This window comes from Zootermopsis nevadensis, unplaced genomic scaffold, assembly GCF_977971745.1.
Source record: "Zootermopsis nevadensis isolate Lab colony 2312 unplaced genomic scaffold, Znev_1.0 Znev_ptg000030l, whole genome shotgun sequence".
In the NCBI taxonomy this organism is placed as follows: Eukaryota; Metazoa; Arthropoda; class Insecta; order Blattodea; family Termopsidae; genus Zootermopsis; species Zootermopsis nevadensis.
This window is the reverse complement of record NW_028259162.1, coordinates 15,273,045-15,290,978: the sequence shown is the minus strand read 5'-3', so window position 1 is coordinate 15,290,978 and position 17,934 is coordinate 15,273,045. Positions and strand designations below refer to the sequence as shown.

At 36.9% G+C, this 17,934-nt stretch overlaps 1 protein-coding gene across 3 annotated transcripts in view; it reads right to left on the bottom strand.

Annotated features, from left to right (window-relative positions):
* The window catches only part of elB (zinc finger protein elbow B), a 32,396-nt gene extending 14,739 nt beyond the window's left edge, over positions 1-17,657 (bottom strand). For 2 of the 3 annotated variants that reach the window (XR_015537767.1, XM_087358429.1), the window contains exon 1: positions 17,260-17,657. Coding sequence is in view for 2 of the 3 variants with exons in the window: in XM_087358429.1 (XP_087214555.1) it covers positions 17,260-17,322 (63 nt within the window). In the remaining variant the exon portion in view is untranslated. Of the gene's footprint in view, positions 1-15,314; positions 15,429-17,259 lie in introns of those variants that run through there. The other variant, XM_087358430.1, reaches the window with a different exon arrangement.
* Positions 17,658-17,934: the final 277 nt, after the last annotated feature.

The window sequence follows — 17,934 nt, the reverse complement described above, 5'->3', positions numbered from 1 at the left end:
CCATTTTTCCTCAGTCTCTGCTGTGTCTTCCTTTACGATGATAGAACAAGTTTCAAAATATACAATTTTTTCGTAACAATCAATTTACACCAGACATGAAACTCATAGACTGGTATGAGCCACTTAAAAATAGGTGACCGGGGGGGGGGGGGGGGGGGTGAAAGAGCCATCATATGGGTGGAGAAAATCATGAGGCCTACATTTACAATTTCCAAGCTAAGCTTAAGGTTTCCACACGCACACACAAATCTCAATTCCACTGGCACACATTTCGACTTTAATTCAAATAGAAATAGGGAAGACAAGCAGTATTAAATTTTATTAAAATTTGGACATTTGAAGCCGGATTTAACGTTATGCCTTCTGTACACAGTTACCCATGATACCTTGCGAAGCTCTTGGAAACTGCTGAATTACAGATTGCGCGTATGACGAGCTACAGACGGTTATATCGAAATAAGAACCTATAAATAAAGAAAGAATCTCGGAAATCCTGCAGAGGGCAAGAATTTTAAGTTGCACTGGTTGTTTAAAGATGAAAAGAACTATGGCCAATTGACTTAAAAAATGGATAGTGAAGTGTATTTTATAATCACTTGTGACATAATTGAGTCTCTCTAAGAAAATAATGGTTGAAGAAAACCTACATATGTTTACACTAGTTAGCATGCCCTTCTTTATTGTAGAGATGATTAGTGTCAGAGCGATTATGATGTGGTAGGAAGTGCTTGTTGCCGTGGGCAGGCAATATTTCATCATTCTTCTGAGAAAACCAGTAACCTCTTTCAGCGTTGAGATCCGGATTCTTAACGAGATTTAATTCGAGCGTCCCTAATCGTATGTACTCGACACGCGAGACGAGCCAACAAGCTCTGACAAACAGAGCATGATCTGCTGATAGGCCAATTTTGTTTCCATGATACTACGTTCACTGCTGCATACACTTTCGCCCGTCCTTAGCAAATCAATTACCATAAATTATTTTTGGAACTTCATGTTTCAAAGAAACAGCTTACGTAGGAAATTAGTTCACCAAGTTATTACAGCAAATTACATGCACAATATAAAGCACCACTATCAAATATTTCTAGCAAATATATCTAGTTTGTGTCGGGGTTTTATTGTATATTATAGCCACCGTCTTTATTTTCCATTAATAGATTGGTTAAATCATACAGGGGCATACATTGTGTCACATGCGTAGATAGACCTCTTTAGACAGTGTTTAGCAACCTGGGATAACATTCAATTGTTATACAAGTAAGAACTACCGATATTCTTTCAGTTGTACTTGTAATTGTACTTTATCACTTCTGTCTGTATCAAGTACTTTGAAGACCGTAGTTGTTATTGTTATTATTGCTGTTTATAATAAAAAAACCAGCTGCTGATGTCTGCAGGGACATCGATATATTTGAAAGAATAATTGTTTCCCTTAATCACGTACTACAATAATTGTGCTGCTACCGTGTATTAGATATTAATTACTCTCAATAAATTAATACAGAATTTGTCCCTTTCTCTTCGCCGCTACTCACCTTTGGCCAACTCGATGTTGACATTCTAATGATGTAAATTTTCTGATCTAGTACTTTGTATGTTTTTCATATTTTCTTCTCTTGTTAATCTAAATTACATAATTTATTTGAACTATTATTACATTGATATGTACTTAGTAGCAAGTTGCCTTTGTGTATAAATGTCCTCTACAATCAAGTAATTTTAGATAATATCTTTGTTGTTACCATTCTGTATTTATTATTGCGTTCTTGTGTTCCTCTTTTGTGCTATATGTGTAATTGGCCTTCTGGCTGTTGATACAGAACACTAAAAATAAATAACTAAATTATTATTATTACTATTATCATCAAGGCTCATTATATATCTTCCGCAATGGGGGGTTGGTTTTAGGCATTTTCACGCTGTGGGGAAGGACACCTTATGGGATTGACCATATCTGTCTGTCTGTCGAGTTTCTTTAGGAGACACGCAACGTGCATAACGGAGGGAAATTGTCGCGTAATACTGAGAATCTCTTGTTAACGTTAACTCTATAGTTATGCGTTTTCTGCACAAAATACAGAGGGAGAACGCGTTATGGGTTGTCATGTCTGTCCGTCCGTTCACTCGATTATATTTGAGAACCACAGGACAGATTGGGACAGAATCTGATATGGATGTTGTGTACATTCAGCACGATCTCAGAATCGCACTTCTGAATATCCTACGAGTGAATGAAACAAAATGATGGCTGAAAAAATTATCCTGTGATCTTGTGGTCAAAGTGGGAACTACGGAACATGATCGATTTTATTTGTCCACAATGGTTACATTGGTGTTGACTGTAATGTGTTCTTCGAATGTTTGGGTTACTGTCTGAGGGGAAGAGACCGCTGGGGAGACCTAGACGTAAATGGGAGGATCTCAGGCGGGATCTATGGGAGATAGGAGTTGAAGAAGACTGGATTTTGTTGGCCCAGGACAGGGTTAAGTGGAGGGCTTTGGTGAATTCGGTGATGAACCTTCGGGTTCTGTAAGCCAACCAATAAGTTACTTAGTTAAGGTTAGGTTAGATCAGGTTACGACACGTTCGTATAGGTTAGGTTAAGTCAGGTACGTTTAGGTTAAGGTAAATGTGTTATGTTGGGTAGGTTTTTTACTTATACTTAAGAAAGTTTAGGTTAAGATAGACTTTTAAATATGAAATTTGAATGCTGGAGTTTCGAATATGGAAATTCTGATATTTGTGATCCTAACTTTTGGAATTTGGTCTACATTTTTAAATTTTTAAATGTGTGTGTGTGAAATTGATGCAAATTTGAAATTTTGATAGACTTCAGGTTTAAACTATATTTCCGAAAACGTGGTTGGGTGGTAAATTTTGTGGGAGCAGGTTAGATTAGTTGAATTCAGTATAGGTTAGGTTACTGTAGGTTAAGTCACTTCAGTTTAGGATAACAAAAGCTAAGTTAGGTTAGTCGAGGTCAAGTTAGTTAAGGTTAAGTTAGGTTCATTTAATTGTTACGTTAAGTTACGTTTGGTTCTTTTAGTTTCTGTTAATAAATTTTAGATTATTTTGTTTCATTTAGGTCAGGTTTTGTCTGGCCAACTTAGGTTAGATGAGATTAGGTTAGGTTAGTCTAGGTTAAATTATGTTAATAAAATTTAAAAGCTGTGACTTTTAAAATGTGCGGCAAATTTACCTTTAAATGCAAAGAACGCATAAAGATATTCTGTTTATTCTGGTATGGAATGCACGTTTCGAGCTTCGTCTTGTTCCGATTGTCATTACAATTATTGTTGTCATTCCTACTATTATTTATATTGTTGTTATTTCACGCCCTTCCCCTTGAAGAGTTGACACCCCTCTGCTTCTACCATCGCAGATTTGATCATCCACACCTCAGGAAAACGGGAGTGAGCCCGAAGGTTCTGCCATCCACAGGGCTAGGACACTTCCCCCTTCGGGCCCCACCAGGTAATGTCCTCAACACCTGCTCCAAACCACAATTACTTGACCCCTACAGTCTAGGCCTGGCGGCCCCCTGCGGTTTTTGCTCCAGGGGCTTTGCCCTGTGGGCCACTTCTCCTCTCTTGGCCACCAGGCCTGGATTCTTCCACCATCTTGATTACAATATTCGTGCAAGAATAACCTAATGTCATTGATGGGACAAGCTGTTGTGCAACAGTGACCTAGGATGTCATTAGTACAACAATGACATACGCAAATTGGCGTGGATACCATCTTTGGAACATCAGTATTCTCCAACGACTACAACTTGCCAGTCTTCTGCTTGTCATTATCATCATCATCATCATCATCATCATCATTATCATCACTACTGCTGCTTTTTCACTCTGTGAAAAGTTTAACGGCGTTTACGAAGTAAGTTTTTAAACTCATATCGGGGCTGCAGTATGTGAGACTGAAAAAATTATTCTCCAATTTTCAGAACACATATTGACAGTAGTGATTTTTTTTTGTGATCATGCATTCGCCATTTGTATTCATAGCAAATATAAATCTATTGTTGATAGGAGCAATCAACAGTTGAGCTCACACTGCAAATCAATAAATGCTACATTTCACAGAACTAATGATGTAAATACTGATACTGTATAAATGTTACATGTATATTTTATGTTATGCGTTATTTTGAGAAAACTGTTAAGCTGGTTAAGAGTTTCATATAAGGTGTATGCATTATAAATCAAACTGGCTTTAGGGGAATTGTTAGGGTACATGCCTAAACGTCCATGAAATTTTATGGATGTCAGTTGAGTAGTTCTGAGAATCCTACAGATACAACCTACTTATTGAAGCTTAATTTCGTGCATATAAATAATTCCACTCAAATTTTATAATACTATTACTATTATTTAATAATAATTATATTCATGCTATGGATTGTAGAATGAGGTATGTATGTAGCAAGAAACAAGTGTTACCCTATAGTAAATGTTTTGGTAAGAAATATTTCCTGTTAATGAATAAATCTTCTAATTGTAGTGACAATACAGGTAACTACAGTCTTACGTAACCCAATGATTTTGCTGGCCAATGAGTAAATAAATCTCAGACGGTGGTGAATGGTTCTTGACACTTTATTTCAATTGCCCTGGTGTCATTTATGCGTTACTTCAGAAATATACGTTGTGTTTATTTTTTTTTAGCATTTTTTATTATTATTTTGCTTGTAAATGTTACAAAGGGCAAAATATACTCCCTGGCATTCGTGTGCCTACAAGGCAAATAAGATAATTTTCTACTTTCCGCGTAAACAACGCACTAAGAACATGGCTGTCTTCTGAGTTATAGCGCCGTGTGGTCTGGTAGAAGTTTACCGACGTTTCAGAGGTCACTGCTGTCTAGGACACATTCCTTCAGTTAGATGCATCATTGCTGCACATGACATATGCAGACTTTTAACTATTTTGGCAAAAACGTTTACTTTGAGGAAACTTTCTCAGCAAGAGAAATTTTCTTACGTTGATTGTGTTTATTTATTTTTGTCAGTTTTCAAACAATTTTTATAATTGTCTGTTCATTTTATTTATTATATATTCTTCTTATTATTATTATTGAATTTAATTTAATTATTATTAAAATTATATTATTATTATGTTAACGTTACGGTGATATTCAATATTCATAGGTTACTGAACCGCATGAGTTCGAATCCCGGAATAGGAGTCGGACGTATTTCTCCGTATTAACTGACATTTGTTTTTGGACCCAAACAGCCTTTTACACACCGGGTAAATGTGGTAGCTTCTTCCACACAGATAAAGGAGGCTGGAGCGTGAGGCTAATCATACAATTTTAACTGTATGAATACTATAGCGAAGAACCTTCCATCCACATTTTCCATTTGCCCTCATGGCACCTTGAATAACTTTAACGTCATCGTTTAATTTTATCAACGTTATTCCTGAGAAATTCTCGTTCACTCCTGATAAACATACTGTCTGTCTAAGCAGGGACTTGGCCTTGAAGCGGTGACGTCATTCTGAATACTCTAATAAAAACACTGTACCCTCTGTAGAAGCAATCTGCATGGTATTTGATAAGATGGGCTTTACCGGTGACCTGATAAATATTAATTCTACATAATTTTTGAAAAAAAAAACATAAATGTAGAGAAAACACTAGAAAGCTACAAAATTAATGGAGAACTGAAAATGAGTTGATGTTTCTATTCGGTGTATTAGAATGGCTGTGCGCCTGCGCAGATGAGCACTTCCGTCTGAAGGTGGAATCAGTTCTCCGTTCAGACAGACAATACATGTTACCTTGAAAAGCGTAGCTTCAAGAATTATAAATCTCAATTAACCACAAATTAAAATGTATGGCTAATGGCATAAAATTTCATAACCACTGATTCGAGAATAACAAAATCTGATAGCCAGCTGACATATTGAGAATGTAAAAGTTGCTGCAAGAGACAACATTGCGTTATTCTAGGCCAATAAATTAAAATTCACTGGATTTAATTGGAAGTAAAATACAGCATGTCAGTGATACATGTCCATAATCGATTAACTGAATAGATTACTTCAAGAAAACATGACAACATAATGCTGCTGCGTTCCTTTCGCCTGTAAACAAAATAAATACGACTCGTTGTATATGTAGGCTCGTACACGTGCTCCACATCGATATTCCAATCGAATATGGTGGGAGTATTCGGTGTGCGTAAACATGGAGTAATACGGGTACACAAAATGTAATAATGAAGACAAAATCAGATGGCCTTAAGCAATGTAACGGCAAGTTATCTGGTATGTAGTCGATAACACATATGCTACTGGTTTTAATCAATACTGTTTGTTATGGGGAAATGATAAAAAAAAGTCCAAGCATTAATATTTCTGATCGCCCTGAAGCTAACTAAACAGCTAATTGGATGGCATCACGGGTCCTGTCGTTTTCACAAGTACCCGCGAGATCAGTTTCAATCTGATCGCCATCCAACCATCTCTTGTCTTCAGGTTTCCTATTTAAAAATTGTATGAATTTCTCCCCCCCTTCAGAACGAGAATACAGAAATGTAAATTACAAACTATGTACAATGTGTTTCCATGTAATCTGCATATTCTGATATAATTTTACTTGTAAGAAAACCCGTCCCCTGTTCTACCAAAATACTACACACCAGATAAATCAAAAGATGTATAATTTCTGGTTGAAAATGTAGAACTGACAATCACTACCTCTACCAAAACCGGCGAATTGTTTAAGTGTGTGCACATTTCAAATATGAACAACAGACTAGAAACACTTGTTTGCAAATTATGTTTCGTAAGTCCCTCTACCAAAATGTTCTACTTCAAGTAATTCATGTAGCCAAGAACCAATATTTCACCACTGGGACAACTGACTGAAGATGAATTAAAATTCCAGCAACATTTGCATTTAAACCTTGATCACTTAGAATAAAAATTACAAAACCAAACAAATCTGTTTCTTTCCTTCGAGATATTCCCTGCAGAAGAAATACCTCCATATCTGGTATAACCGGGAAAGGATTTTATTTTATGATTTACGCCACAATTGTGGTTAGTGTGCAACAGAACTTTTGATCTTGTAACATACACATCGGACATAATTGTACCTGAACTATTTTCGGTTTTCTACGTTCAATTCTATAGTTTCTTTATCATATTTAATTTAATATATTGGCGTGCACTGGCACTCCGAGCAAATGAAACTTACTCGAAATTTGCACAAACACACACAGCAGTTTCGATGTTTATCGTATATACAGATAAGACATAATGTCTTTGAACTCTACGTTTTTACCTGCAAACTATCAGGTGCAATCGAGAAATAATTATCAGTTCAAGACTCTTGAAAGGTAAATACAAAGCAGAAAACTTCAAAATACTTTGCGACAGAAAATTAACTTTAAATAATGGACAGTAGATAAAAAAGTAAAATATTTTAAACACATGGAACAGGAAGAAATGTGTGCTAAAAGCATAGGTTTCCAATATAATTGGTAGAGTTTGCTTTGTAATTTAACAATATACACTTTTCTTAGTCAATTTACAAAGTTATTGGGGCATATCGTGAAAGAAACATCAATTTTCCAGTTCCAGCGTAAAAAATAAAAAAACTTACAACCGACGTATGATTGCAACTTCACATCCTACAATCCATATTAACTAAATATCACTTAAGCCTTAAGTGCATCTATAAATTATATAGTCATATTTATAACTTTCTTAACTGAAACATTTTTGTAAAAACTTCTTGGAAATTTTCCTTTTCCTGGACTTATACCCCTTTACCATTTCACCGGCGAATTATTTACCCGCGTACCTGAAGCATATAAAATAAGATGTTAATGCTTCCTACTGAAGTACATATAAATGTTTTTCTTGCCCTCTACCATAAACTGGTTCGAAATGGGCACCTAGTAAAATATAAAACACTACAGTCTTCTTATGTTCTTACTACTTTCACCTTCCACGGGTGACGAAACGATCTTATAACATACAGAAATGACAAACTTCAATGGAGAAGAAAACACTTTATTACAGTTTTCATATCCACGCGGCAGTACAGATTCTTCGAACCGAGTTTTCGTAACTGCGATGTTGTATTACATTACTCGGACATATTTCTTTCGCGGCACCTAAAATTAGGCAGTGATATGAATCCTATTTAGGCCTACTTCTTTTCTTCGCGCAGAAGATGTGGGGAAGACTGAAAGAAATGCACCCACAGAAAATAATACGAATAAATTAAAAGACAACTGACTTTTCATGGTAATGTATTTATTTCCTTCAAACACTTAGCGGAAGATTTAAGTATAAACAACAAGTACTGATTGGATACTACAGATTCAGAATTCGCAAAGTAAATGCAGCTTACATATTGTTTAATTTGGTAACACATATTCAAAATGACCCGCAATCTTATCGTATGATAGATGTCCTGACATGTAACATCAATACACCTGTAGTTCTCAAAATTTTGACACGTTCTAACTCACACATCAAAGACATAACCATACAACTACAGCAAAATAATAAAACGACGGAAAATAATTTTGTTAAAATTAATAGGTGGTGTTTGAATATGACGACGAGGCTTAACATTTTCTGTATAGCCTACGTACACTGCGTCCAACCTAGCTGTGCCTCTCGCGATAGTTTCAAGTTTATAAACAAAAAGCCCGTAGCCAATAATGCACTTACATGTGTACAGTCCTAGTACTATCGACTATTTATTTTTTCTGCTTCATTCAAAGCATAAATTAAGAGTGCATGAAACACTGACAAATGTTTCTTGGACGGTACTCACCACAAGGAAATAAGTACAAGCATCTTGCGCATTCATTTTATGTCCTCATTCATGCGATGTCATCCACAGGCACAGCTATGTCTGTGTGCATGTACTACGCGTGTAAAAACGAACGTAGCTTCAAAGTGTTTCATTACGTTAATATAAGTGAAAACATTGTGGGCTGTCATTGTCTCAGGAGAGGCTGAACAATGCAGCTATACTACTTGGAGACTCATTAAAATTACATTAAATTAATATTACACCATTGTGTAGTTTGGAGGGCAAACTGAAGGTCTTGGGTCAGTGTTTGACAGTCGTTATGCAAAGGAATTTATTGCATTGTGTTTTCAAGTGTCTGAAGTTTTATCCCCATTATAATCCATGACTTCAGAATCATCAAAATACAGGTCTAAATACTTTGAATATGTTATTTCATTAAGTATACACTCTTCTACAAAAGCAGTTATTAAATCTGTCAACATTATGACAATGTTAATTCAGAAATTTAAAAATGTGTTCTGTATATAAAGAAAGTCAATCAAGTTGTGGAAGCGAGAAGAGAAACGCTGTTCTGTTCGTAGGCACCGAAAGTCACTTGCATGTTCATATTTAAAACACGATTTAGAGCATGAAATGCATAGAATGACCATATTACGTGAGCGTTTTGTCTATCAATTCTTTGGTTCTTCTCTGCAGCAACTCAACAAATTCCGATTAAATTCTCTATTAGGGATCTTTATTGGAAATTATTAGGCTTCCTGTATTTTAAACTGATGCACATTCTTAGATATTTCACTTCTGTTTTAATTTAGAAATTGTAAGATTACAAGACGTTTTGGGAATCGGTTCTAATCCCATCATCAGGTAAAACCTAATCAGTTCGTCCATTGGCAAAAACTAGTCTTAGTCACCGAAGATTGAGTTTAGATCTTTTCATCAACTTGTATGGTTTCACTTGGTGGCAGACACAGAGAAAAATTTCAAGACATCATTGATCTTAAAAGCTTTTAAATTTTGTAAATTAACAGACGAAGGAAAAAGTCCAAGCATATGCAACAGATTAATGGCACACTTCTGTCAGAAAACATGAAGAAAAAATTTTCTGTTTTTGTAGTTATCGATTCACCATAATTCCTGTCTTACATTAAAGTCAGTTTAAGATGGCTGTTTTCTGGGTTGTTGCACCGTGTAGCCTGGTAAAGGTTTACCGACGTTTCAGAGGTCCTTGCTGCCTCCATCATCAGGGCGCAATAACCCAGAAGACAGCCATCTTCAGACTCACTGCCGCGAAAACCTAAAAATCCTTCATTAAGGTCAGTCATTTCTTTATCAACAGTCTCAAAACGGGATCATCGTTAAAACAACTGGTAGGCCTCGTGTTCATTACTTTTGTCAACAACAATTTAATGACACTGTGTCTTTACTGTTGATTAGATTCTCGCCGGCACATTTGTGCTTGCAACAAACCGAGCCCTGGAAAGATAGTGCGATTATTAAGAACACATCTGGAAAACAGGCCTGTGAGCATCCTACTCTTGTACTACAGTTCTTAATTATTTTTCTATTTGTTAGTTATATTTTTATTTTTACCCCACATTAATCTTATTTATCTTCGAATCCGCATCTTTCAGTTACTGTTGCCACTGAGTGAATAGCATTCCTGCTTCATATTTGGGACATTTCCGCTCTCAACTGTAATTCGGCGATTGGCTATTCTTGATTGAGGTTTCCCGGGGTTTGACCAAGTACCTTCACACAAATGTGTTTGAAATCAAGTTATTTCCGCATCATTACGTCACAAGGAAAATTAAATCTCTGGCATCATTTTGCATAATCATTCGTTATACGTCTGATTTGATGCTGTTGCAACTTTCTGTGCTCATTGCATTCCTACAAGACTAGCTGACGTAATGCCTGCAGCGAGTATCGTCAGTGTTGAGGTAGGTTGGACGAACGGTTTTACCTAACGCTGATGAATTACGATATTAACGCCACGTGCTTTGTAGAATTACACAAATTTCTCCTGCAACCCTAGAAAACTTTTGTAATTGACTCGAGATGGCGGGTTCAAATATGTATCGAATTCTAAGCTTATTTAAAAAAAGTAGAAAATAAAATTTAAAATAATAGAAATAAAATGTAAGACTCCACTGTGCAAAAAATGTTTATTTAGAATTAAAATATTTCATCGTATCATATTTTTTCAATCTCATTCATTTCTTTAATTTCCAGTGGTAGTGTGGATATGTGTACACCACAGAATATACGTACACACTAACAGATAGAATGATCTCTGATATTTGCAATACTGTCATACACCATAACTAGTCTAACGAAGTAAAGCATGTCATGGATGCACGAACTAATTATTTGTTGCCAGGAGACGTAAGATACTAACTAGCACATACGGCTTCTCCTTGCCAACTCCACTCACGAGCCCAATTAAAGATAAACAAGAAACACTAGCGCCCTTAAGGAAAAGCACACTCCCTGTTCAGACAGGTAATACCATGCTAGTGCACTAACTACAGATAGCAGAGTCCTTCGGAAGCAAATAATCGTTCAAATGGCCAAAATGTTTTAAACCCTTTATGTAACCCAAAGGTTCATTACTGTGTTCACCTTAACTGGTCCCTGCCCTTAGCCAAATTAATCCAGTCCATCCTACTTCTAAAAGACACACTTTAATATTATCCTCCCATCGACGCCGCCCCAAAGCGGTTGCATCGGACCAGTGTAGGAAACGAGACCGAACAGTGTTCGATCTGTGTTACACGAAAAGTGGGTTTTATCATAGACAAACTCTATTTGCTGTGCTTCAATTCCCTTCCGGCCTGTTTAGCCCACCTCCGGGAAAAGTCACTGTTTATGTATTTGTTTGGCCGGTTCCTCCGATCATACGTCTATTTATAAATTAAATCGTGTTTATTTACGAGCCGGGTAGCTGACTGCCTACGGACTGGACGATCAGGGTTCGATCCTCGACATGGGCAGAGGATTTTTCTTTCAGCCTCTGCATCCAGACCGGCTCTGGTCTCCTGTCCAATGGGTACCGGTGATCTTTTCCTCAGGGGTAAAGAGCGGCCGGGGCGTGAAGCTAACCACTCACCCCCATGTAGTGCCGAGGTTGAAAAGTAGCAAGATCTATTACCTCTCCTCCCCTGCGGAGTAGCTTTATTTCAATTTTATTCGTGTTTATTTATTACCTATTTATTTCTTTTGGCCCTTGCACTCTGATACCAAATGTAGTAAAATTCTGCCTTGAACCACACCAACAGCTACAGTATATTGACAACTGAAACTCATGTCATGGCATCTTTGATATCCGCACCTCCTTAAAAGAACAATAGTATCCACTGTTTCTTGTTACTGTAACACTCATTCTTATTTTTGTCTGAGTGGACCCCCCCCCCCTCCACCCCTTCCGGGTGGGAAGGAGTGGTACACTGGGCCACGGTGAGAGTGTTCACAAATAGCAACCATTTGTCTGCTCCAAAAACATGTATCCATTTCTCATCTCTCTTATGCGTGCTACATTCCCCGCCCGTATGACTAAGCTTTATTTGGTCGCCATAATACTTCGTAAAGAGCAGAGGGAAGATCACCCTTATACATTATACAATTCTCTTTTCCTTTCTCATCCGTGGTCAAAAGTCCTCCTCAGCGCCCTGTCCTCGTAACCAATAGGCCTATCCCATTGAAAATTACGATACTCTATTACACAATGAAGAGAAAAGGTTTGCCAGCGCTGTGCTATGGATACCAGGAAGTTTCTACTACGCGATAACCAGAAAAAGGTAAAGTCATGTCACACTGCAGGATTTGAGGTTTTCAGGGCGGTGAGTCTGAAGATGGGTCTTCTGGGCTGTTGCGCCGTGTAGTACGGTAGACGTAAACTTCTACACGGCGCGACAACCCAGAAGACAGCCATCTTCATGTCACACATTTATCCAATCACAAAACTGGTTTGAGCTTCTACTACGAAAGTATATTTAGTAACCATGGATTATGAGAAAGAATAGGCCTCATTTCGTTCAATAATTTTAATTAATGGAGGACTAAGTTTGTTAAAAACATTTCCTGAAAATTCATTTTACAGGAGTACGGTTTAAAATATTGGGATTCTGAATGTTGGACCTCATAACCGGATCGGTGCAATGTTAATAACTCTTATGGTTTAATTTTAATTTGACCATGGCTTGATGATACAAGCGAAAATGTAATCATCATTTGGCCGTCAACTTACTATTTCCTTACAATAAACTAGGAGGCCTTCAATTTATTCATTTTTGACAAACGCATTTATTACACTCTGTATTCAACTTTATTTCACTAAAAGCTATGAATATCTGTAATTAGTGTATGTCATAAGCTAAAGTACGACTATAAAGCAAAAAACTCAAATAAATATTGCTGTATACAGAAATGTGGGTAATAACTTCTGCATCCAAATATTTTTCGTATATCAAGCAGTCAAATTACGTCAGTATGAAGAAGAATATTTTTCAGAATTCTAGATAATATTAATTTATAGTTCCATCCACTTTTATGCATGACAGCCATGTTTGGCAAAGAACCCATGGTCATTCATCTACAAGCTCTATTGTCAAATGCTTGGAAAACTGGTAGACCATGAACAAACAACTTTTAACAAGAAACCTGTACCTACTTTAAATTCAAATAGTATTTGGAAGTATAACTCTAGAATGGTATTCTGACCTGGTAGGTCCTTGTCTCTCGGCCCGTAAATACGTTACTTGACAATTTATCTATAAATAATAAACATATCCCCCAACCTCATAACCAATATTCCTAAGATACATGCCATTAACACATCTCATCCTTCGTCTTTCAAGTAAACATTTTCCAAAACGTTTCCCCTCACCAAAATTTTGTATGCATTCAATGTCTCCCCCAAAACAGACAAATGCCTGGCCCAACGCAATCCTCTAGCATTCACTGACCTAACGAAACTGCATTAGAAGACCTGTCGACGTCTAAATTACTTTCTATTTCCTTGTTATTTAATATTGTACAACGCCCATTTGCTTCATCCGAGCACATTTATTCAGTTCCTTTTAGTTTGTCTTCTTCGCGGAAGAGACCACGTTTCATACTCATACAAAATACCTATCAAAATTATTTTTTCTATATCCTGACCAGCTTTTTCGAATTTCACAGGATGATACTAATCGAATTGAAAAATATGACAATCATTTCCAGAACTTATAATTAAACTTATTTCATGATAAATTTCATTAAATTTGATTATATCTGTTATTATTACTCCCTGGTAGTTTTCAAGCAAGACTGCACATAGTAAAATTGTACACGTGTATGTTGCAGCCACACGATTAGCGATGCTGGTTAGGTAGCGATAAATTGCTTTTATGAGTATTACGTCACATCTATTAAATGGTTTTAAGTCAACACCGAGCGACTGAATAATATTAATTCAAGCCTCAAGGCCAAACAGGGCCTGAAAATTTCATTTGTGAAGTTTCTTGAATTATGTATTTTTCAGAATAATTTTATTTATTGCTAGCTTGTATGGAATAAAATTGCAAGTGCCAAAGTTCCGATCGCGGCTGATCTGTTGTTGCATTAGCAGAGGTGAAGTTATAGAAATTAATTAAATGAGTTGTGGATGGCATAATTTATATAAAATAAACACATGCTTTTTATTAATTAAACACCCAGCCTGAGGACTCTTATTCCACTAACCATGACATCTGTTTCGCCACATCCTTCTTCATAACCACCACATGAGACTTGTTCAGACTGAATTTGAAAATTATTTCTATTTTCTCTTCAAAAATAAATATTCATACGCAAACAATTCTGCTTTCAACAAAACGTCCAATAATTTCTCAATGTGCGCAATTCATTTACATTAACAACACAGGTAATAAATTTTACCTAATTTGGTCCGAAGAGACGAACCGAACTCTTACATTTTCTGTAGGAAGATTTTTTTTTAAAGAATACGTAATACGAAATCTTGAAGGTTGCTCCGATGTCAAAGACTATAAACTTTTAAGTGAGTATCCATTTTTGTTAGAATCAGAGGTGTCTGTGCAATAAACTATTTGTTGTTTTAATTCGAACCAGTCGCGATACTAAAATTATAATTACATATGAAGTATTACGTAAACATATTTCGTAACTTGTCAAAAGTAACGGTTAATAAAATATTTTAATTTAAAATTAATTCAGTAAAACAAAAGAACTAACAAAAGAGTAACACTCCTTTTGCCAAGAACTTGAAATAACTCAATCTTCATGACGATTTTATTTCGACTTTTATTTTAATATAATATAATCAAACGATTAACTCACAATTTCTTTTCCTAATGTCTGTACTGACATGAATACATGAAGTCGTTCGATTAGTGTGGCAAATATCTGAATTTCTGATTTCTCAGATCTAAAACATTTGCTAGCACATAAATTAGAACTGTAAGCACCATAATTAATTCGGATTCTTCTCTTTAATACGCTACATCGCATTGTTACTTACTCGTGGCATAGTAGCGGGATTTACAGCAACGGAGTACGAGAGCACCGACTCATAACGCGTTAGTTCGATCCACGGCCGCGCTGTCCAGAAAACTTATTGCAAGTTTTTAATTTCAGGCTTCAAATTATAAGTTCCTGTTTATAATCAGATCCCTTGATACGTTCGTTTCTACGACGGATTGCGTACAAGCCAAATAAGACACAGTTTACGGTCTCACCATCTGACGTAAGTCGAAACAACAAGAACTTTGGAAATACCAGTAAAATATTTGAGAAACCCCATAAGTCGAAATGTTTCATTCAACCTAAAACACAACTTCGGATAAAAATAACAGTGCGTCGTCATCAGCAACAACGGTTGAATGTACGTGTTTCATTTAAGTTGATTCCCCGTTATGAAAGAATCTGCCAATGCCATTAAGTGTAAATCGTGAATATTTACTAATAACTTGTATTTTTCAAATTTTGATTTTGGGCCTATCAGATTTCATCCGGCCCCGATTTTCTTCTGCACTGTTCGCGACGACAGCTGTGAACACGACGAGCTCACGACGAGTACTGTGGTCAGTGAAAAGTTACGTGACTAACAAAGGCACAATGGAGAAGGCGAAAACTTGACGCGGGCATATAGCCTATTGGACTCCCAATAAAATAAAACCATATTCATGCACAATTCGACGAACATGCTCTAATCCTAACCGACACTGACACGGTAAATCAACACAGTCTTACGATCTGAGGTCGATGTCTTTGGTTCTACGTAGCTCCCGATTTGACTAGTGTTTAAAAGCGTTTCTGTGTCCAATGACTGATATCTTACGCCGATATTTTGTTGGAAGTCCACAATCTGGGGTTTATTTCAAAATACATACGATATTCCGGGTTTGCCCTAATCATAATCTATATTAAAAGAGAAAACGAATAAAAATCTGTCAGTATAATAAGTATCAACTCAAGAAGCGCGAAGTGCCAACTCCCGAAACGTCGTTTATAGCAAATATACCCCAGATAACGGGCAATGGATGACAATATTTTTGTACGACTCATTTGCCGCCAGAGGCCATTACAGAACCATGCTCCTGAACTGCCTAATAACATTCAACAATTTCAAATAATTATGCTTCATACTGTACACGACATGAAACTCGGAACTGTTTCTCCTCAATTTTGGACGTATGCCTTCACTGCGGCTCAAGCGAAACACACGCGTTGTAATTCTAGCTTTTTTCCAGTGTCACATTTGTTTGCACAAGCATTGTTATATTACTAGCAATGACTGTCTTAATAATGTCATTATCTATAAATATATTCCCGGATAATTTCAGAAGTTCAGTGAACTGAAAATTTTATTGTACGTCCTAAACATCTGCGTTTCACAAGACTAAGTGTTTGGAGTACAAATGTTAATAAAACCAGTTTCGTCTTGTGTGGCATCCATGCTGCTGTTTTTAAGCAAAAGCACTATAAAACAATTTATTTTCAAAGAACATGAATTTCAACACAACAGTATCGTCTACTGACAAAACAGAGCATCTGAAGAAATATAGTTAACCACTGTCGGCGAATTCAAGTGCGGCAAAATTTGATTGCGTGATTCAATCGAAATATTCCGAACAGATGCAAAGTTGTAAATAAAAGAATAAGTGATAATGTATTTTTAACTTCCACTGAGTCAGAATGCTTAGCATTTTCTGGAACGGACTGATGTTATTAAACGAATTTCACTGATTAATCTATACGCAATTGTCACTTCCCGGCTCGCGGCAGGAACTGCATGACTCACCGCCAAGCTATACAAGATTTTAGCGATACCAGTCAAGTATCGCTCTGAAAACTGTCCTTGTGTCAATGTCGTTCTGGTATCACCGAACGCACTGCATTAATCAATCTGCACACTGTGTTGCCGTAAGAGTAAAGAAGATATGGTTTTGTGCTCAGATACTCACCGTGGTGGGCAACGGCGTCAGATACTCCGGGCGCAGGTATTGGTTGGCACTAGAAGTAAGCATAATGACAGTGGAACCACCGTTCGGCACTTGTTTTAACACGCCATTCAGAACTTCTTCCAAACTCAACTTTCGTCTCTCGCCTCACAAAACAAAAAAATTAACAAAATTCAAACGTCCTCTTTACAAAATATCTGCTTCGTGTAGATTTTATCGCATACCACTCTGAACCACTCCAATCATTGTGTGTTCCTATGCTTCAACCGACACACACAGACACAAACACACTAGTGGCGCACGTGCGGGGACTTACAGAAGCACGAAAAACACAAGACTACCGCCTTCCGCCGTGGTCGCGGATTCACTGCCACACACCGCAAAGGATACCGTCACCACTGTTCCGCCGCCCTCCCACCCTTCCAACGATGGAGGAAGGGAGTGCACTCCTCCTAGTAGTAGGAACGTGACGTCACATAACGTCCCGCTCTCCGTAGCCGATTCATATAATACCACACTGCATTTTCAACCCCCTTGCATCGCTACATCTCGGAAACACTCCATAAGGGACTGTGGGGTAACTGGACAGTTTTCCATAAGTGCTTGCCGACAAAATGAATTTAATGCTGGTAAATTTATGTGAAAATTAAGAATTTTAAGAGACACAACACAAATATT